Source organism: Podarcis pityusensis (genome assembly GCF_964106645.2).
Source record: "Podarcis pityusensis genome assembly, chromosome: 2".
NCBI lineage: Eukaryota > Metazoa > Chordata > Lepidosauria > Squamata > Lacertidae > Podarcis > Podarcis pityusensis.
In genome coordinates this window covers 18,905,063-18,928,339 of record NC_138029.1, presented here as the reverse complement: position 1 = coordinate 18,928,339, position 23,277 = coordinate 18,905,063, and the positions used below count along the sequence as shown (strand labels likewise).

Sequence of the window (23,277 nt, the reverse complement as noted above, 5' to 3'; positions counted from 1 at the left end):
TTTAAATGTCCAATTTCTCTTAGTAGCTCTACACAGACAGTGGCTACGGTGGTGGTCCCGAGAATGAGGAGATCCCAAGCAGGAACTGGGTGCCATTTATTACGCAAAAGGCACGTAGAGGTTTTCCATCAGGGAACGTATAGCTCTTGCCAGACAGATCCCTGTCCTTTTCTGACAAAAAAACCAGTAGCATTGAGAATTTCCACTGTTTCGTACTGTGTCACAGAATTCTAGAAAGTGTTAACGGCTGGAAAAAAAAGGAGCAAGGGAACATTTGATCACGTGTCCCAGGGAAGCTCTGATTGATTGATTTCATTTGCGTATCACCCTTTCCTACAAGGAGCTGAAAATGGTGTGCATGGTTCTCCTCCACCCCATCTTACCCACCCAACAACCTTGCGAGGTAGGTTAGGCTGAGAGTGAGTGACTGGCCAAGGTCACCCAGTGAGCTTTCATGGCTGAGTGGGGATTTGAACCCTAGTCTCCCAGGTTCCTAGTCTGACACACTAACCACTACACCACACTGGCTCCCACGTGTTCATGGCTTTTCAAGGACTCTGCTTTATACATTACAGTGCAGGCACATCTCAGCGACATGCAAGACTCCTGAAAAATTCAGGTTGCAAATCTAATGCAAGGGGATGGACAATGTAATGTATGACCTATCATGTTTTGCTTTCCTCCGTCTGTTTGTCATTTCCCGAGGGAGCTGTTTATACCCAACAGTGCTGAGAAAGAGTACAGTCTTATGCATATCTATGCTCCTCTTGTGTCTGATGGAGTTTACCGTATTTTTCGCCCTATAGGACGCACTTTTTCCCCTCCAAAAATGAAGGGGAAATGTGTGTGCGTCCTATGGGGCGAATGCAGGCTTTCGCTGAAGCCTGGAGAGCGAAAGGGGTCGGTGCGCACCGACCCCTCTCGCTCTCCAGGCTTCAGGAAGCTATCCGCGATCCTTGGGAGCGGATAGCAGCCTGTTCTGGGGGCTGGGGTCGGGGGAAGCTCGGGCTTCCCCTGCCCCAGCCCCACGCCTGGGGGGGAAATAATTTTCCCCCCTTTATTCCCCCCCCCCAAAAAAACCCTAGGTGCGCCCTATGGGCCAGTGCACCCTATAAGGCGAAAAATACTGTACTCCAAAGAAAGCATGCTTAGGATCCAAATAGACTCCCAGTTCATCGAAATAATGCTTAAAAGAGGACATCCAACAGAATGGTATAAAAATGTTATTCAGTTCATTGAAATTTCTCCAGCTGTATTAGCATTATATTTCAAAGAAGAGCATGTTTTTCATGCAGAGCTTTGGGGTTTTATTGGGGGGGGGGAGGGAGGTGGGGAGAAGGAGGAATCATGTGTCTGTTCAAACTTTCTTACTTCCTCCATACTAAGAAAGATGACAGGATGCTGGCTGTGGGAAGAAGCCACACAGCACGCTTGGCAGAGAAATTCTTCCTTATTCTTTCTTTCCTTTTTAATTTAAAAAATGTATTTTCCTCTCGACTGTTTGAACTGAGGAAGAGCTTAACATATCATCATCATCAACTTTACTGCACTAGCCAACGGCCATGGCATCATTCACAAAGGGAACAAAGAGAAAAGCAACAATAACCATAAAGGTAAAGGTAAAGCTGACCGTTAGGTCCAGTCGCGGACGACTCTGGGGTTGCGCGCTCATCTCGCTCTATAGGCCGAGGGAGCCGGCGTTTGTCCACAGACAGCTTCCGGGTCATGTGGCCAGCATGACTAAGCCGCTTCTGGCGAACCAGAGCAGCGCATGGAAACGCTGTTTACCTTCCCACCAGAGTGGTACCTATTTATCTACTTGCACTTTGATGTGCTTTCGAACTGCTAGGTGGGCAGGAGCTGGGACTAAACAAGGGGAGCTCACCCCGTTGCAGGGATTTGAACCGCTGACCTTCCAATCAGCAAGCCCTAGGCTCAGTGGTTTAGACCACAGCGCCACCTGCGTCCATAAAAAACCATAAAACATCAGGCACTGCAGATACAATAAACCACGATCACGTCTCCTAAAAATTATTTGTTGCATACGATAGAAGAGCAAGGGGTTCTCAGGTGGAATGAGCCAGCTTAAATGTCCGAATGACCTTTGCAATTGACTATTTTATCTAGTTCTTTTCTCCTGAACTTCTTAACTGCCAACACATATAGTGCTACTTTATAAGTTACAAAATCTCAACATATTTCAATAGCTGGTGGAGCTCATGAATTTGCCTACATACAAAAAGAAACCCTGGTTGCCACTTATGTTCCATCGGACCAACACAGACAAGAAAACTTCAGTATAAATTGAGGTGAGTTTTTTCTTAAGAAAAGGAAGATTTGATGATTTATTTATTTTTAATGTACCAAAATAAGGAACATATGTGTGTCGGGGCACACATGGTATAAATGAAAGTGAGCTTTCGACTGGGGGGGGGGGCGGGGCAACCTTTGGATAGCTCAGTTAGCAGAGCATGAGACTCTTAATTTCAGAGCTGTGGGTTCGAGCCCCACATTGGACAAAAGATTCCTGCATTGCAGGGGGTTGGACTAGATGACCATTGGGGTCCCCTGCAACTCTACAATTATATGAGGCTGCTGTCCTATATAACAGGAATGGGGAACCTTTTTTTTCTGCTAAGGGCCAATCATTTATGAAATGCACACTGGTGGTTGGTTGAAGTCAAAACTGGGCGAGTAACACAACTCTCTTCCTCCCTTCCTTGTCAGATGCATAAAATTACACAGAGAGCTACATCTCACCATAGGACTGCCAGCTGCCCATCACTGCTATGTGTACGTGGTTGGGTACAAGTCCCACTGAACCCAGCAGGCAGTGCCGGATTTATGTACAGTGGTACCTCGGGTTACATACGCTTCAGGTTACAGACTAGCTAAACAAGCTATAGCTTAGGGTCCCACTTTCTTGCCCCCCCCCCAAAAAGGGGGGGAAAACTGGATGTGCATTTTCAAAATATAAGATAAAAAACAAATAAAACAAAACCTACATATAGAAACATTGTTTTGTGTTGTGTAGGCTCCTATGATGTAAGTAATGGGCCTCGCCTGCTAGCCTGCTCCCTAAAATATCACCGGTTTGCTCATTTCTATATATAAGGTGCCAACATTCTGCATGTGCAAATGGCTTTAGATACCTATTAGGTCCATAAATTATCATACAGTGGTACCTTGGGTTAAGAACTTAATTTGTTAGAATCATAGAATCATAGAGTTGGACGAGACCACAAGGGCCATCGAGTCCAACCCCCTGCCAAGCAGGAAACACCATCAGAGCACTCCTGACATATGGTTGTCAAGCCTCTGCTTAAAGACCTCCAAAGAAGGAGACTCCACCACACTCCTTGGCAGCAAATTCCACTGTCGAACAGCTCTGGAGGTCCATTCTTAACCTGAAACTGTTCTTAACCACTTTAGCTAATGGGGCCTCCTGCTGCTGCCGTGCCACCGCTGCGCAATTTCTGTTCTCATCCTGAAGCAAAGTTCTTAACCTGAAGCACTATTTCTGGGTTAGCGGAGTCTGTAACCTGAAGCGTCTGTAAGACAAGGTACCACTGTATAGCATATATTCAACACAAAAAACAGTGACAATTTGTTGTTGACAAAGGACAGCTGGACATATAAAGGGCCCCATCGCCTTCAGTAGCTTAGGGCCGCATCAAACCTAAATCCGGCCCTGCCAGCGGGGCTCACTTCCAAGCTAGGCATATATAGGACTGCACTGCCAGTCACTTGTGCCTTCTGAAAGAACATATAGACTGATGTGTAAGTGAGGAGGTCAAGGAATTGATTTCTGCTAAAACAACTGGCTGCCTGTGAAATTTGCAACAAGCAGGACTTGGATAATCTATCCAGTTTAGCAGTTTGCTTGCTGATCGCTGCCCCTTTGTCAACCGACGACCCTTAAATTGGTTTTCAGAGAATACTTGCCACATTCAGAATAGACATCTTTGAGTCAATGTTTTCATTAGGAGATGAAGATGGAGGAAGCTGCAGTCCATATCCATCCGAAGTTAACAGGCTGGAGGGGGGCGGCGCAGTTTCCGCTTGACTGGAAAGAGGTTCACGTCGAATGAAAGCAATTTCCCACGAGGAGTTAGATCTAAAAATGAAGTCACAGGTTGGACACAAGTATTGTACATTGCATTCTTCCTGAAATAATGAAGACCTCCCTGTAATGATCAAAATATGTCAGGCAGCAAGTGATGTTTAGCAGGTCAATAAAATTCAGTGGGACAGAAATCTGTTGCACCAACTTTTTTTTAAGTATTCCCCTTGTTCTTGATGGCTAGGAGGGCAAATCTGCGAGGGTCTTATGTTTTTAATGTGCTGTTACCAGCCCAGAATGTTTGCGCTTAGAAGGCATCTGTCTTGGGAAACAATGGAGTGCGTCTATGGGGCTGGGATCAAACCGTTGGAAAATCACAGCGCCTGAAAGTATCAGGATTTATGCCCGCAAGACAGGGAGTTCTTTTTAACAGCTCTGTATTTTAGCATTTCCAACAACACATATCCAAAATCCTCTCTCTCATCATGAGGGCTAGAGACATAAATCAACCAAATCTATACTAGGGAAGACAGACAGATGTAAAATGCAACGTTCAGAGGACTTGTTTTTTAGGGCAGTTGTTACCTCAGCTTTGTTCTGTTGATTAGGCTTCTTGCTTCTTCATAGGTGATTCCAATCAATGACTCCTTGTTAATGGAAACAAGCTGGTCCCCAGCTCTCAGCCGACCATCCTAGCAAGAACAAGGACAGTCGTTGGCACTTGTTTTTGCAATCAAGTTGCCTTAAGAGGTCAAGGCAAACTCTCCAAATTTATAAACTCCCAAGGTTGTGCAGTCTGTCAAATTGCCTTTTAGAGAAGGGGAGGGCCAGATTTGATCTGATAAGAGTGCCAGACTCTTGTTACAAATAAATAACAAATCAGAGTGCCTGGTATAAATAACTGCCCGACTGAAGCAGGCTGATCTCTGCCCCTTGCTCTGCTCAGTTTATGAACTGTATGTGGTTTTTGGTATGACTGTATAGAAGTGTAGAGCCGAAATGGTCATTTAGTAAACCCCCTGCAATGCAGGAATCACAGGTAAAGCATCCACGACAGGTGGCTATTCAGACTCTGCTCAAAAACCTCCAATGAAGGAGAGTCTGCCACCTTCTGAGGTAGCCTGTTCCACGGCTTAACAGATCTTACCATCAGAATGTTCTTCCTAATGTTTAGCTCAGGGGTCAGCAAACTTTTTCAGCAGAAGAGAAGAGTTTGGATTTGATATCCCGCTTTATCACTACCCTAAGGAGTCTCAAAGCAGCTAACATTCTCCTTTCCCTTCCTCCCCCACAACAAACACTCTGTGAGGTGAGTGAGGCTGAGAGACTTCAGAGAAGTGTGACTAGCCCAAGGTCACCCAGCAGCTGCATGTGGAGGACTATGTTTTGGAGGGAAAAACTGAATGAATTCCTATGCCCCACAAATAACCCAGAGATGCATTTTAAATAAAAGCCCACATTATACTCATGTAAAAATACGCTGATTCCCGGACCGTCTGTGGGCTGGATTTAGAAGGCGACTGGGCCGGATCCGGCCCCTGGGCCTTAGTTTGCCTACCCATGGTTATGTTGGACTCTCTTTCTTGTATCTGAATTCACTGGTTTGGGTCCCACAGCAGAAAACAAGCTTGCTCAATCTTCCATGTGACAGCTCTCCAGATATTTAAAGAAGGCGATCATATTACCTCTCAGTTTTCTCTTCTCCAGGATAAATTAATACTATGCTGTATTTGTGTTTCTGTTTTTTAAGTATGTGGTAGGTCAAGTGTGTGACAAGTGACTAACGAATTTAACCACCAGCAGCAGCCAACAGTGAAAAACCTTCTATGGAATACAAAGGAAGAAGAAAAAACCTCAACTCTCAGCTTGCATATTAGAAGAAGGAATTCGAGCAGAGCCTTGTCCCAGATGCACAAGTTTTCTACGGGCAGGCAGGTTTTATCAATTCAGTCTCCTTTATTGGCATAGAATGAGTGTGTTGTATACATGGATCAGAACACACCACAGGTAGGAGGCACTTTTAGGTAAAACTATCCAGACATCATGAGGAACAAAGGTGGCTCTAAAGATATATGGTGACGTTATTTCATGGTGTCACTCAAAAATTTCGCCAAATTCTCCACAACATCATTCCTACAGTTATTCAGCGGACAGGACACCCTGGAAGAGGTTTTAGAAATGGGAGCCTATTAAAAATGTTGGTACCCTTACATGCATTCTGAACTAATAGGGTCGCAGCAGTACTGCACTATATGTGTGTGTTTGTCTGTAGAGGTAAAGTAAAGGTAAAGGATCCCTTGTCGGTTAATTCCAGTCAAAGGCGACTATGGGGTTGCGGTGCTCATCTCGCTTTCAGGCCGAGAGAGCCGGCGTTTGTCTACAGACAGCTTTCCAAGTCATGTGGCCAGCATGACTAAACCACTTCTGGCTCAACAGGACACTGTGATGGAAACCAGAGCACACGGAAACGCTGTTCACCTTCCTGCCACAGCGGTGCCTATTTATCTACTTGCACTGGTATGCTTTCGAACTGATTGGTTGGCAGAAGCTGGGACAGAGCAACGGGAACTCACTCCATCGCGGGGATTCGAACTGCTGACCTTCTGATTGGCAAGCCCAAGAGGCTCAGTGGTTTAGACCACAGCGCCACCCGCACTTCAGCCTGATAACTCTGCTTTTGATTTAGGAGAGAGAGCAAAATATACAGAAGGGGTCCTTGTAGGTGAAGCTTGTATTTTATTCCCACTACAGTGGTACCTCGGGTTAAGTACTTAATTCGTTCTGGAGGTCCGTTCTTAACCTGAAACTGTTCTTAACCTGAATCACCACTTTAGCTAATGGGGCCTCCTGCTTCTGCTGTGCCGCTGGAGCACGATTTCTGTTCTCATCCGGAAGCAAAGTTCTTAACCCGAGGTACTATTTCTGGGTTAGCGGAGTCTGTAACCTGAAGCGTATGTAACCTGAAGTGTATGTAACCCGAGGTACCACTGTATTTTATCCTGATGAGGAGCAACAGCCACTGTGATGACGCAAACCAAGTCCTCATAGCTAAAGCTGTCGAAATCAGCAATAGATGGACTGGACAGCCGCATGGATGCCAGGGGATGAAAAATAAAAAAAGGATAAGGGACAGGGAAGGGGATAATCAGGCAGGACTAGATGTCCTGGAAAGGAGAAGCTGGCATTAGGAGCTGAACTACTTTGCTGCTGCAGAACAGAGTAACAGATCAGCGAGAGATATCAGTGGAATTTCACTGGGCACAAAATTGGACACAGATGGTCGTTTTGTTTTAGAATTAAGCCACAGACAGTTTGTGAGAAGTTTCTGTACCAGTTAATCCATTTCTGAGCCGGATTAATTCGCACCAGAGGGGTGGGGGTAAGGGATCCAGTTTCAAACAGCTATACATACAACCTCGGCGAATATTTGGACCGAGCAGATGCAACAGCGGAGAGCCCAAAGACTTTGGCACCAATAATTTAGCGCACAGTTCAGGAAAATGTGGGTGGGTGGCTGGGGAGGTGGAGAACGAGGCCAGAAAAAGCGCTTTTGCGCTCAGCTCAAACCAACGTTCCGCCTACGGCACATCACATTTCTGTTTTTGCCAAGTTATACACTTAAAATTAAAAAAGAGGCTCTTCTAAAAAAATTCAATGCAAGCAGCAATTCAGTCCGTGAAAACTGCAGACCTTGCAGTATCTCTATTTTCCAGAAAGAGTCCCAGACTTACAGAAGCCATCTTGGTTTCTGCTTTGAACCCACAATGTCCTGCTTTTCCTTAGGATGTCCCTATTTTCATGAGAGAAACGTTGAAGGGTACAGTAGGACACCCCTATTTTCATTGGAGAAATGTTGGGGAGTATGGAGTTATGTGACCACCCCGAGCCAAGGAGATAAGTAACTATACAACCTTTAGAAGACATCTGAAGGCAGCCCTGTATAGGGAAGGTTTTTTAAAAAATGTTTAATGTTTGATTATGTTTTTATGTATGTTGGAAGCTGCCCAGAGAAGCTGCGGCAACACACTCAGATAGGTGGGGATATAAATAATAAAACTATTGTTAGTATTATTATTATTATTATGGAATAAGACATCCCTATTTTTATCAGAGAAATATTGGAGGGTATGGAATTGCTGTCAACATGAAAACAATAGGAATTCTAAGCCTATAGGTCACTTCTGAAGGCACGAAAGTACTCTATAAAGATGTTCAGCCACACACATCCTTATGCATTGCAAGGGGTTGGACTAGATCAGTGTTTCCCAACCTTGGGCCTCCAGCTGTTTTCGAACTACAATTCCCATCATCCCTGACCACTGGTCTTGCTAGCTGAGGATTATGGGAGTTGTAGTCCAAAAACAGCTGGAGGCCCAAGGTTGGGAAATGCTGGACTAGATGATCCACAGGGTCCCTTTCAACTCTACGATTCTATGAGTGTACCAGGCTGACAAAACTAGAGAGGCTGATTATTCCCATTTTACTGACACAGAACTGAGGCAGGTACAGGATTTGAACCGAAACTTTCAGGGCAGAATGTGTCAATAAGGAGGCAAATGCCCTTCCTTCTTCCCTAACCACTAAGAGATCCTCTAAATCAGGCATAGGCAAAGTCAGCCCTCCAGATGTTTTGGGACTACAACTCCCATCATCCCTAGCTAACAGGACCAGTGGTCAGGGATGGTGGGAGTTGTAGTCTCAAAACATCTGGAGGGCCAACTTTGCCTATGCCTGCTCTAAATCAATAGTGAGAATCTCTGCTTCGCAATGCCTGGAGTCTATCCCGAAGGGATGCCCGGTTGGAAGATCACGAGTTAATAAACCAACATTAATCAAATGAAGACCGCTGCCACGGCTGGGGGAAAGGATGGCTAGAAAAAGAAAGAGAGAGCAGGAAATCAGGCAGAGGCCAGAGTGTGACCTTGTGGGCTAAGACGCCTCCCCACCCCGAGCCCAGATATGGCAATGGATAAGGAAAAGAGTGATTACTTGACACTTCACCTATGGCAAGAAAAAGGAAGGGATGCCACACATTTATTTTATCATGCACAGGATTAAACCATTAATTGCTTTTTATATACACTCCAGCAGCCTATGCAGTGGTACCTCGGGTTAAGAACTTAATTCGTTCTGGGGATCCATTCTTAACTGAAACTATTCTTAACCTGAGGTACCACTTTAGATAATGGGACCTCCCACTGCCGCCATGCCGCCGCTGTGCGATTTCTGGTCTCATCCTGAAGCAAAGTTCTTAAGCTTTTTCTGGGTTAAAGGTAAAGGTAAAGGTACCCCTGCCCGTACGGGCCAGTCTTGACAGACTCTAGGGTTGTGCGCCCATCTCACTCTATTTTCTGGGTTAGGGGAGTCTGTAACCTGAAGCGTCTGTAACCTGAAGCGCCTGCAACCCGAGGTACCACTGTATATGAAAATGCACGCAACAACCTATTCCACAAGAAGCTAAACCTGGTTTGCTTTCTTAGATGCCAGTTTATAACTTCTGACGCTATACCACTGAGCGACAGCATCTCGTTTGTTCCTTGGTGCTTACTATTTTTTCGACTAGGCTAAAATACTTCTTAGCTGGCGGTGGCAAGCAACACAAATGGCAACAGTGGCCTCTGGTGGCACTTGTGCCAAACAGCACACACAAACCGCATCTGAAGCTAGTTCACAGCTAAAGCTCCGAACTGCCTATAAATTGTAGAATTGATTTGGAGGGGGTGGGACTTGGGTCTTAAATTTGAGAAAAGCGTAAACAAGCATAAATAGGTTTCTTTAGATTGGCACGCTTTCAAAAGGAGGAGTTAAAAATTTGACAGCCGTGCGTATTCTCTCTCTGTGCTATAATCACCGTATTTTTCGCTCTATAAGGCGCACCCGATCATAAGATGCACCTAGTTTTTAGAGGAGGAAAACAAAAAAAGCCAGCAAAAGCCGCAGACATGCTCACTCTTTAAAGATAGAGCGGCTCTTGCTGGCTTTTCTGGTAGTTGGGAGAAGGGACTGACGGGCTGCCCTCCGTCCCTTCTCCCACCTCCCTGAAAAGCCAGAGCAAGCTGCGCAGCTATCGCTGAAGCCAGACAAACACACACACACAGAGATGGAGATGAAGAGAAAGAACAGTCCTCAGAGAAAAAAAACTCTGCTATAATCAAACAGCACATTGTAGAAACTAAGCCCTGCTCCTAAACCGCTCACTGCTTGAGGACATGGTTAGGGACACTTAATGTTGCCATCAAGAGATGCATTAGTTCCAGTTTTGCACATGATGCAAAACTTTGTCTCAACGGAGAAAGTGTGAGAAACAATGGGCAAGTGTGCAGCCTTTAGCTCAAGGGTTATTCCTGCACAAACACCATTCATATGAACACGGCTAATGAAAGAGCAGAGAGATCACAGACATATTTTGCAATCTGATCACCCCCCAAGCAATTGGAAATTACAGTTACAGACCACAATCTGTAAACTTAGTTTCTAGTTTTGTATGCACGCATGTACACATGCACACACATGCACACACACACAACCATTTGTACTGCATACAGAAATGTCACAATGCTGGTTTACTGGCCGAGGGAGCCAGCGTTTTGTCCGCAGACAGCTTTCCAGGTCTAGGCGAACCAAAGCAGCGCACGGAAACACCATTTACCTTCCCGCTGGAGCAGTACCTATTTATCTACTTGCACTTTGACGTGCTTTCGAACTGCTAGGTTGGCAGGAGCTGGGACCGAGCAACGGGAGCTCACCCCGTCGCGGGGATTCAAACCGCCAACCTTCTGACCGGCAAGCCCTAGGCTCATGCACATCAAACAAAGCATTTAAGGTAATTAAAGGCACCAACCACCTTCTAATGAAGGTCAAAAGGTTATACGCGAATGCCGCAGAGCTTTTTCTGCTATACAGTCTCACCAAAAAAGAAGCCTAACAGAGGTCCCAACACAAGCTTTCCATGCTGCTAAGTTCAATAAAGAGAAAGGGGAGAAGGGAGAGAGACTTGTAACAGGAGGCCATTGAGAGCCTTCATTATTTCCAGTGCTGTGCTCTTCTTGTTGTGTTTTATGGCCCAGTTTCCAGACTGGGCTAAAATTAAAAGCAAGTCAACTTTGAACCTCTGTGTGACCTTTTTGTTTTACTCGAGGCGTATATGAATCTAGCCGCGCTGGGGTTCACACTTCACCGCTTGTAACGCAGCATGAAGATAAAGAGAGAGATGATATTTCAGGGGACAGGGATGAAAACAATATGCCCGGCAGGGCATGTTCTCTATTTACACACAAGGGGGACTCGGCTAGACTGGTAAAGAAAAAGCGATTTATATGCGTTGTGTGTGCGATATAACATTGTGCCACCAGGTGGCGATGTGGAGTCCCGTTTCCCCCTACCTGTTTTCCCTGTTTAAATTGACAATGCTTTAAACCGAAACGCTCCTTTGAGGTCTCTAGATCCAGCCAGGGCTTGAGGGAGCTCAAAAAAGCACCTGTAAATTCTCTATCAATGCTTGTATTAGAATTATGAAAAGCCATAGCTTTTTCTTTTTTCTTTAATTCCTTCTTAGATATCTCCCATTAGTTTCAACAGTAGCAATTAAGTGAAAACACAATGCACGGTAACTAAATAGGACTGAACGTGCTTTTATTAGCAGGGGATAACAAATAAGGCAATAACACCATTTTAGGCGATTGGAAACTGGAGTGCAGTTTCAAAGATTTAGGGAATTAATCTGGTGCTGGTAAGACATAATTGGAGCATCCTGTTCCGTTGTGGGCATACAAAATTCAGGAAGGATGATGGAAACTTGGGAAAGGTTTAGAGAGGAGCTACGAAAATGACGAAGGGCAGTTTTGTACGAGCTAAGAGGCCATGTTTCCTATCTTACAAAGGCCAGTCCTCTACAGTGGTACCTTGGTTCTCAAACTTAATCCGTTTCGGAAGTCGATTCCAAAACCAAAGCATTGCAAAACCAAGGCACACTTTCCCATAGAAAGTAACGCAAAATGGATTAATCCAACCCCTAAAACAGCTGGAGGAGACTCTTGAGAGTCCCACGGACTGCAAGAAGATCAAACCTCTCCATTCTGAAGGAAATCAGCCCTGAGTGCTCACTGTAAGGACAGATCCTGAAGCTGAGGCTCCAATACTTTGGCCACCTCATGAGAAGAGAAGACTCCCTGGAAAAGACCCTGATGTTGGGAAAGATGGAGGGCACAAGGAGAAGGGGACGACAGAGGACGAGATGGTTGGATAGTGTTGTCGAAGCTACCACCATGAGTTTGACCAAACTGCGGGAGGCAGTGGAAGACAGGAGTGTCTGGCGTCCTCTGGTCCAGGGGGTCACAAAGAGTCAGACACGACTAAACGACTAAACAACAACAACAACAAAACAGCAACTTAACATGAATTTTACCATCTAATGAAACCATTGCTCCATAAAATGAAAGCAATAAACAATGTACCGCAGTCATACAATCAATCCATTAGTAGCTGAACTGAGTTCCACACAGTCACAAAAACTAAACTGTAATGGGTTTAGGGGTTGCTCGTGCGTAAGTTGCCACCACTCCTGGCTAGGTTACCTGGTTAACCCTTTCTGACTGAACAGCCTCCAGCATCGTGACTGTCTCAGTCGCTGGCAGAATCCGTCAGTGGGCGTTTCTTAAACCTTTTCCAGCATAAAAGTTGTTTGACGCCAAGTCTCCTCCTACTCTCCCTGCGCGGAAGTCTTCTGCGCAGGGAGGGTGTGGGCAGCGGAGTACCCGTACTCTCTCCGCTGGTCTCCAGCGAAGAGTCTTGGAGCCTCCTCCCCGATTCCCCCACCTGCCCCCCTTCTCCACTGGTGTTACGCTGATTTCCTTCCCCAGCAGATGGGCTGCCTCTCTCCCTACTGGGACCCTCTCCTGCATCCCTTTGGAGCCTTCCCTCCGCCTCTAGCTCCAATGGCAGTTCCCTGACATAAACAAAAAAGCCGCAAAAACAAAAATGCAGACCTCAGTGCAACACTCAAAATTGAAGTGTGGCACTCAAATCGGAGCATGTTCAGCTTCCGCAAAAAGTTTGAAAACTGGAACACTTATTTCCAGGTTTGAAGTGTTCAGGTTCCAAGTTGTTTGAGCACCAAGGCATTTGAGAACCAAGGTATAGTGGTGCCCCGCAAGACGAATGCCTCGCAAGACGGAAAAACCGCTAGACGAAAGGGTTTTCCGTTTTGGAGTTGCTTCGCAGGACGAATTCCCCTATGGGCTTGCTTCGCAAGACGAAAATGTCTTGCGAGTCTTGAGATTTTTTTTTCACTTTTCCCCCCCTTTATCTAAGCTGCTAAGCCTTTAATAGCCTTTTAGCAGCTAATCCGCTAAGCCTTTAAGCCTTTAATAGCCGCTAAACCGCTAATAGCGCTAATCCGTTAAGCCGCTAATAGGGTTGCTTCGCAAGACGAAAAAACCGCTAGACGAAGACACTCGCGGAACGGATTAATTTCGTCTTGCGAGGCACCACTGTATCACTATATTTAAAGGACTGCCTTTCTCAAGTTTGGTTTAATGACAAATAAACATAAGGAAGGGAACAGCAGGGAAGTCTGGAGTTGATTTTGAAAAGCGCCACAATACAATAAATAAGATCCGATTTTGAAACGCTCTTACAACACCTGAGCAGATACTAAGTAATACTCCCAGCTAGAAAAAGGGGGAAAGGAGCGAAGAGATGTCCCTCCCTTCATCTACCTTATGACAATCACCTCCAGGAATAACTTCCAGAATATGCACCAAGGGCCCTTCGTTCCTGTTGATGCCTCCTACAACATTCAAGCCAAGGCCTGTTCCCTTGGAAACAGTGATGATCTGAAACACGCTGTCACTAGACAAGAAGAGAAAACAAAGTTAGCTTTCAAAGGTCAGCAGCTGGAACACCAGGATCAGCCTGAAGCAGACATCTCCTTTTGTTTTCTCCTAAGGATGCTATGGCATCAAGGTTGCTCCAAGATGCTTACATCTTAATTGGGGGAGCTGCCTTCGGTGTAAAAGATGCAGCTACAGGTGGCTGTTTGTGTAACCAGAGGTTGAATCGAGCACTGCTGTGCAGACGGGAACCTTCAGAGCAGAGCTTTATGTAATCCTGCTCTCATAAATCTGCTTCAGTAGGCCCAGAAGGAATTCCTATACAATCTGCCTTTGATAACAAAGCAGTCAAAGGAAGATACCTTGGCAGGGTGGATAAAAATCAATGATTTTTTAAAAATAATTTTAAAAATTGAATTTTTTCATTTAATTAGATTTTTTTTATTTAAATTGGATTTTTTTTAAAAAAAATTTAAATTAGATTTTTAAAATAAAATGGTTTTGGAGGAAAAATCTTTCTAAAGATAGTTTTCTATTTAAGTTACATTATAGTCCAAAAGCTATTCATCAGGAAATAAGGATCTGTTTTAAGTTTTTCATGTGTGCTAAAACTCAGTCTAAGTTGCTGTTTTTAAAAAAAAATCTTTAACCACATCAATTAACAAACATGGATACATATGCTATAATGTTATTGTTTCAGTTAAATAAATTGTTTAAATTGTTATTAAGGAAATGATTATTTTTCTCCTTCCAATAAGCTAGCAAGGGCTGATGGGAATTGGAGTCCACAGCACCTGGAGCACACAAACATGGCAGAAGGTGAGGAGAGGGGCGGTTTCTGCTCTCTACTTATTCCGTTCCAGCCTCACATCAAAGAGAGAGAGAGAGAGAGACTGTGTTAGAGAGAGACTGTATGTGATCTCTGTATAGATAAGGTTGCTGCTAAGAGCAGCTGCAGACACTCAGTGCAGTTCAGCATTTTTCGTTTAGACCTCATTTAGCTCTGTATATAGTTGTGTATTATAGTTGTAGATAGAATAAAGAAGATATTCTACAGAGCTGCTCTCCGAGTCGTTTATGCTCTGCTATACTCACAACTCTGCTATACTCACAACTCTAAGCTGTGAGTCCACAGCACTTTGACCTGTTCCTGTGCAGAAGGTGGTCTCTGGAAGTGCTACCCAGCTCGCCTAGCCCAGTCGGGGCTGAAGTGGATGAGTCCAGTTTGTGGCACTGCCTCAAGGGCGATGCTGACAGAAGGTTGCTGCAGGTATTCACATTTACAGAAAAAACCACCAGTGCTAGACCAGACTGGGCGAAACGGATGCCCACGCCTGATGAATTCCACAGCCAACTTGCTTTCCGAGCAGATTTGCAGAGAAACAGAACATGAAATAAATGAATGCGTCAGAATTCATACAAGTTCTGCTTTGATTGAATCCATTCGCTTTTGGCAGCTCGGGTGGGTAAGATGGCTTCTGGAACGCTAACACTGTCATGCTTTCAATAGGTATGTCCCACAAATTCTGGGAGCAGGGGGACGGAGAAACAATCTGCAAATGATTTCAAACATTACTTTGTGGTGGCTTGAAGAGAAGTCGCTGTCGGGGGATTTCCGTGGTGGTTTGCAATGATGTCGCTTAGATACAGCAGCTGTGGGCTTAGTGACCTCGAAGACGATCCCAAAGAGAGGCTGTCAGCAGGTTTACCTAAGAAGGAGAGAGAAAGGCAAAAGGACATACAGTGGTACCTTGATTCTCAAATGCTGAAAACCTGGTGGTTGTTGGCTTTTGTTTCCAGGGTGCCTGCACCAATCAGAAGCTGCGCCTTGGTTTTAACATTTCGGAAGTCAAACAGACTTCAGGAACGGATTAAGTTTGGCGCTTTTGTTTTTACTTTTTATTTTGCGTTTTTGTTTTTGAGGCTTTTTCGGTTAATTTGTTTTTGTGACTGTGCGGAACCCTGTTCAGCTACTGACTGATTGATTGTGTGACTGCAGAAACGGATAAAAGCCTCCCATCCAAACAATGACCATCATCAGTGAAGGTAAGAAAAAAAATTAATTTTAATTTTTATCATCTACAATACTCTCTTACAGTGGTACCTCTAGTTACAGACTCGATCTGTTCCGGGGTCCCATTGCACCCCAAAAGTCTGCAACTAGAGCGCCACTTCTGTGCATGCGCATGGCATGAAAGAGCACTTCTGCGCACGTGCAACACTTGTAGAGTGTTTCTGCGCATGCGTGCGGGGTGAAACCTGGAAGCATGCACTTCCGGGTTTGCTGCGTTCGTATCCTGGAAAAATGCAACCGGAGACTGACGTAACAAGAGGTACGACTGTATTTGTTTTATAGTGAAGTACATTGATTATTGCTTTCATTCTATGGATCAATTGTCTCATTAGATTGTAAAATTTATGTTAAATTGCTGTTTTAGGGGTTGTTTTTAAAAGTGTGGAATGGATTAATCCATTTTGCATTACTTTCTATGGGAAAGCGCGCCTTGGTTTTGGAACACTTTGATTTTGGAACAGACTTCCGTAATGGATTAAGTTTCAGAACCAAGGTACCACTGCATATCCTCAGTTACCTTCTGGAAATCTTGAATCTGCAATTTGCAACACAGGTGATCAAAACTGATGAAAGAGGAGCAAAACAGGTTTCTTGGGGCTGGACTAGTACTGAGCAGTTGGCTTGCTGGTCTTTGCCTCCATTTGCTGTTCATAAGGCTAATACAAGGTGTGACCGGAAAGTTCGGTGAATGGTCACAGAAATCGGACAGTGAGAAATATTCAAACACACATGCTTTACAGGCCTTCAAAGTAGGCCCCCTCTGATACAATGCACCATTGACAACATTCATAGAACTGTTGTAAACTTCTAGAGAAATCCTCTTTTCGTACTGCTTTCAGTTCCCTCGTCAAAACGGCTTGGATGTGTGAAATGCTGGAAAATCTGTGCCCTTTCTTTGCAGATTTCAGTTTGGGGAAAAGGAAGAAATCCGGTGGGACCAGATTGGGAGAATATGGAGGGTGGGACAACTCAGTAACCTCAGTAATGATTTCACGCGGAATATGCAATTCCTCTGCCATCATTCTGACGGACAAACGGCAATCCCGCATCAATAACTCATGAACTCTGTCGACGTTTGCCGCCCTTCTGCTCATTGACGGTCTGCCAGACTGAGGGTCATCTTCGATGGCTTGCCACCCTTCTCGGAAACGCTGAAACCACTCATACACTGTCTTTCGAGTTACAGCTTCATATCCATACACAGCAGTGAGCATTTCGTGGGTTTCCAATGCCGATTATATGTCTGAATATTTCTCGCTGTCAGATTTCTGTGACCATTTGCCGAACATTCCAGTCACACCTTGTATTTAATGGCAATTGCCTTGTATAGTAACTACTTATGCAGCTCAGTGTTCCCAAATTACAGTGGTACCTCAGGTTACATACGCTTCAGGTTACAGACTCCGCTAACCCAGAAATAGTACCTCGGGTTAAGAACTTTGCTTCAGGATGAGAACAGAAATCGTGCTCCGGTGGCACAGCGGCAGCAGCAGGAGGCCCCATGAGCTAAAGTGGTGCTTCAGGTTAAGAACAGTTTCAGGTTAAGAACAGACCTCCAGAACGAATTAAGTACTTAACCCGAGGTACCACTGTACAAGCAAGGGACTTTATGCTGTTACAAACCAATGAGGACCAAGACACTGCTTTGTAATGTGTGAAATGAGCCCCTAGGGGGCATTGCCACACTTCTCTCTTGCTCAACTGATTTTTAAGGGAGTATCGATTGAACAGAGGTGTACTTTCTGTCCATCAAACATCAACCCACACATAAAATCTGGGTTAAGGGTCTACTTTCCAATTCATGCAAGCATTCCTACCAACCTGAAATATTAATGGAGGCCACCAGGCCACCAAACATATTCAACGCTGCACAAAGAAGATATATATAACTGGCAGCTCACCAGCCAGGAGTTGTGTCGGGGAATTCCTCACAGAGTCTGTGTTGCTATACGAGCTGCACTTCTCCATCAGGTTCAGAAATTCTATCCTGGAAACAAAGAGGATGAAGAGATGTTTTACATATCGATGTCACTTCTGAACGATTCGTCCCAAGGCTTTTCAAGAAAATGGCACCGAGGATTGCATCCAACAAAGTTGTTAGCACGACGACGGCTTGTCCTCTCCCACTTCTCGCACCCCCTCTAAATCAGTTTCCATTGTTCAGGCAGAAGTCCTGGGACAACTTGGTTGCATGCAACCTGTACCAAACGCTGGACGAAAACTTTGCTTTCATTCAGCCTCTTGCATGGCAGGGAATTCCTGCAGCAGTGCTTGACCTAGTCCCACGCCAGAAGGAGAATGATGGAAGAAAAATGCTCAGACAGCAGAGCATGAAACTCTTAATCACAGAGCCCCATGCTGGGCAAAGGTTTCCTGCATTGCGGTGGGCTGGATTAGTGACTCTCGTGGTCCCTTCCAACTCTACAATTCTACTAGAAATATATTTTAAAAATAAAAAAAATTTGTCCAGTAGCACCTTAGAGACCAACTGAGTTTGTTCTGGGTATGAGCTTTTGTGTGCATACACACTTCTTCAAATTACACATGCACACGAAAGCTCATACCCAGAACAAACTCAGTTGGTCTCTAAGGTGCTACTGGACAATTTTTTTATTTATTTTATATATTTCTACTGCGTCAGACCAACGCAGCTACGTACCTGAATCTACAATTCTACGATTCTTTAAATTCAAGAACAAATGATACAAGAATCAACGACCCCAGTTCAAGCTGGAGTTCAATTTCAAATATGGTTAAGATGCACCACTTGCAAAGTACAACTGAGCACATTATTATTATTATTATTAGAATTAGAATTCATATACTGCCCTATACCCAGAGGTCTCAGGGCGGTTCATAGAATAAAATCAAAATATAAAACCATAAAATATATAATCAAAATAAAAACAACCCATAACCCACCCCGACAAAACACATTTTAAAAGGGCATAGGATCCTCACAACATTTAAAGTACAGTGGTACCTCGGGTTAAGTACTTAATTCGTTCCGGAGGTCCATTCTTAACCTGAAACTGTTCTTAACCTGAAGCACCACTTTAGCTAATGGGCCTCCTGCTGCCGCCGTGCCGCCAGAGCACGATTTCTGTTCTCATCCTGAAGCAAAGTTCTTAACCCTGAAGCACTATTTTTGGGTTAGCGGAGTTTGTAACCTGAAGCGTATGTAACCTGAAGCGTATGTGACCTGAGGTACCACTGTAAGTCAATAAGCAAGCTCGGACAAGAGCCACTCATTGGAAAGACCATGATATCAGTAATGTTTGAACATCCTTGTATGAACTCAAACAAGAAGCCAAATATAATCTACAGAGAGGGCTGCTACTGTGCAATGTCAGATACCCCTCAAATCCGAAAACCATGAGCATAGCCTGGAGCTCATCTTACGTGAAGTTTAAAGGATGTGTATTGCAAGGGTTTTGCAATTAAAACAAAACACTGCACTTAGGGACATCAATAAGGTGAAAATGATGTATATAAGGGGGAAAAACACCAAGACAGGCTGGGCTTTTTAATGTGACCCGCTGGGCCTAGTTCCAATTGGGAGCAAATCTGTATAACAGGAACGTTTTTCTTTTGCAAACAGGCTTGAATTCCACCCATTGGGGTGGTCGGGGGGCGGGTGTGTCAGGACATGGCCCACAAGTCAAATCCAGTCCCTCACACCAGTCTTACACAATCTTTCCTAAATGCCTACTTCTTTGGGAACTGGCAGTCTTGGCTGGGAAGCCGTTTCCATAACACTGGAGCCACTACCATTAAGTCTCTGTCCTGTTCTTTTTTTAAAAAAATGATATTTATTGAAAATTTTTAGAATTACAAAAGAGAACAAAGCAGAAAAAGAGAAAGAAAAAACAAAAAAAACCCAAATCACATCAAGCAATACAAATTCAAAAAACAAAAATACACCACAAACACTCAAAAACAAATCCATCATTCTCAAATCCTCAACTGTCATTACCTTCTTTCTTTGACCTCCTCCTCCTCCCTTTCTTTGTATCCTAGTTGTTAATTGTCGCAGCAAATCCTTTCCATATTTCATAATATTCTGTCATTACATTACCTTAATCAAGTCTCTGTCCTGTTCTTGCACCTAAATTTCATGAGTATAAAACATGGGTCAGCAAACTAAGGTATGCAGTCCGGATCAGGTCCTATTGCCCTCTGGATCCGGCCTGCAGATGGTCCTGGAATCGCTGCTTGGGATTGGCTTGATCGTTCAGGCTGCGCCATTTTTTTTGCAAAAAAAAATTAAAAAAATCGGGCGCCATTTCTCCCTCCTCCCTCCACGGCAGCGCCTCCTCCCTCCTGGCTTCTCCCCACCCTACAGAGGAAGGGAGCTGGGCTTTGATTGGTGCCAGCCAACCTAAAGCCTCGCCGCATGCATGCTGAGGCGTGGCCCAGACTCGCCACCCGCCCACTGGCCTCTCCGTCCATGGCGACATTGTGGGCATCATGACGGGCGCGTCGTGGGGCTTTGGCTGGAGCTTGGCGCGCCTGCTGGTCCTGCGCCTGGTGCCCAGGAAAGCTGGCCCGGAAAGGAGAGGCGCCGCCACCACCGCCAGCTCCCAACCGCAGGCAGAGCGGAGCAGGAGGTAGGAAAGCAGGGGGAGGGGCTGGGGGAGAGAGGGGAAGAGAGAGAAGCCCCCCACCGTGTGTGTGCACACGTGGCGCAGTCCGGCCCGCCACAAGGTCTGAGGAGCAGTGAACCAGCCCCCTCCTTAAAAAGTTTGCTGACCCCTGGTATAAAAGGAAACTGAGCAGAACTCAGGGAGGGCAAGAGAGTGGAGGTCTCTAAGACATGCTGTACCTAGGTCATATAAAGCTTTGCAGGTGTGGATTAAAGGCAGGTCCAGCCCTACCATCAGGCGGATTGAGGCGGATGGCTCAGGGGGCTGGGGCTGGAGTGCAGAACATCAGCAAGATATAGGTGGAAAGAGCTATGTCTGCTATAGAGCCTGCCCAGCACCTCCCTGAGCTAGCTAGATGCCTTCAGGTGTAGAGGAAGACCAGTGTTAGAAACTCAAGATATATAAACTAGGTGCCAATGGCTCCTTAAACCAGGGTTACAGTCACCAAAATGAAATGCCTAATTGCCATTTGGGGGGCTAGACGGCTCGAAAGCCGCATTCGACAATACAACTTCTTGGTTCCTGAAATTCATTCTGACTGTGCAGATAAAATATTATGGATATAATTCTACAGGATGTGTTGCTAGGGGGTGAAAACAGTCACGATCCAAGGTGTTATGTACTGAAGTTCTCACCCTGGGCCAGCAGGGGGATACTGTAGATAGTTATGCAAATGAAGGATCAAAAGTGACGTTCCGTGATTGGATAGTTTGTATGCAAATGAAGGATCGAAAGTGACGTTCAGTGATTGGATAGTTTTAGAAAGTTGCTACAGTAATGTTGTTCTGGAGCTCTATATAAGCAGGCTGACTGAGCCTTTCAGTTCAGTTCTATTCTGGCCTCTGAATAAAGAAGAGCTGTTTGAAGAATCACTGTGTCGTCTGATATGTTCACCCACAACTTAACACAAGGATTCCCCAGGTATGCACCTCCAGGTGGTGGATACATCAGGTGCCATACTGGTGCCCGGGCATCTTCACTTGGTCACAAGTGGCCGATAGCCAGGAGCAAAATGCGCCTGGCCCCTGGCTAATTTCAAAGGCTGCGGAGGATGTCCCATCGCCAGAGCTGAAGAAAAGGTTATACTGCCAATCCGAACAGCTTTTGTACATAGAACTGAAGTGGGGGGTGGGTGGCATCTTGTACTTCAACTAAGGCAGCACAATGTGTTAGGCTGGCCTTGATGAAAAGGTACTGGAAATCACAGAACAGCCTCGCTACTGCAAGAGGAAGAAAAAAAATTCCCCAATGCTATTTATACAACAGTGACAGCAAGCATACAACAAGGAGTTTAATTCTGTCTACCGGAATGATCAAACTGCTTGTGGATTTTAATTATTCAAGAAGGATAGAGAAAACTAGGTCAGCATTCCTTGGCTGAAAGTGGATTAAGAAAACACCTCAAATCTGTAGAATAGGAAGAGACAGGACAAGGAGACAGAGAAAGATGTATACAGCTGGCAATTGCACTATGAAACGATGTACAGTGGTACCTCGGGTTAAGAACTTAATTCGTTCCGGAGGTCCGTTCTGAACCTGAAACTGTTCTTAACCTGAAGCACTACTATAGCTAATGGGGCCTCCCACTGCCACCGTGCCACTGCTGTGCGATTTCTGTTCTCATCCTGAAGCAAACTTCTTAACCCTAGGTACTATTTCTGGGTTAGCAGTCTGTAACCTGAAGCGTCTGTAACCTGAAGCATATGTAACCTGAGGTACCATGGTACGGACAATGCTACGTCAAAAATTGTGGGAAATTAACAGTTTCCTTTGGACACAGATGGCTGCCACCAATTCCTACTGCCTTTTGTGAATCTAGAGTCAAGAGGATCTGAGATACTTGTCTGCATTAGAAGAGTGTAATGCTAATAAAAGGGGAGGAAATCAAACCTGAGAAAGCATTGTATTACCACTATATCCGATGCAATAAAAAGAGTAAAGGGACCCCTGACCGTTAAGTCCAGTTGTGGACGACTCTGGGGTTGCAGTGCTCCCTGGCTGAGGGAGCCGGCGTTTGTCCGCAGACAGCTTCCGGGTCGTGGCCAGCATGACTAAGCTGCTTCTGGTGAACCTGAGCACTGCACGGAAACGCTGTTTACCTTCCTGCTGGAGCGGTACCTACCGTATTTTTCGCTCTATAAGACGCACCAGACCACAAGACGCACCTAGTTTTTGGAGGAGGAAAACAAGAAAAAAAATATTCTGAATCTCAGAAGCCAGAACAGCAAGAGGGATCGCTGCGCAGTGAAAGCAGCAATCCCTCTTGCTGTTCTGGCTTCTGGGATAGCTGTGCAGCCTGCATCTGCTCCATAAGACGCACACAGGGAGTCTTTAAGAGGGAAAAAGGGAGTCTTATAGAGCAAAAAATATGGTATTTATCTACTCGCACTTTGACGTGCTTTCGAACTGCTAGGCCGGCAGGAGCAGGGACTGGACAACGGGAGCTCACCCCGTCGCAGGGATTCGAACCACCGGCCTTCGGATTGGCAAGCCCTAGGCTCTGTGGTTTAGACCACAGCGCCACTCGCGTCCTACTATCTGATGCAATACAACACTACAATTCACAAATGAGAAAGACAGCAGCTAATTATCCACTTTTCAGGAAAAGATAATAAACTGATGAGCTTGTCACACTTCTACTTCTCTTTTGATTTCAAAGGGTGA

General features: G+C 45.1%; 1 protein-coding gene across 4 annotated transcripts in view; it reads right to left on the bottom strand.

Annotated features, from left to right (window-relative positions):
- STXBP4 (syntaxin binding protein 4) overlaps positions 1-23,277 on the bottom strand; it is a 161,689-nt gene that overhangs the window by 132,294 nt on the left and 6,118 nt on the right. For all 4 annotated transcript variants that reach the window (XM_080994538.1, XM_080994535.1, XM_080994536.1 and 1 more), the window contains 5 exons: positions 17,869-17,954; positions 15,470-15,602; positions 13,780-13,912; positions 4,649-4,755; positions 3,946-4,117 (listed from right to left, as the gene is read on the bottom strand). In XM_080994538.1, the coding sequence (XP_080850664.1) occupies positions 3,946-4,117; positions 4,649-4,755; positions 13,780-13,912; positions 15,470-15,602; positions 17,869-17,935 (612 nt within the window). In that variant the 5' untranslated portion in view covers positions 17,936-17,954. The remainder of the gene's footprint in view (positions 1-3,945; positions 4,118-4,648; positions 4,756-13,779; positions 13,913-15,469; positions 15,603-17,868; positions 17,955-23,277) is intronic.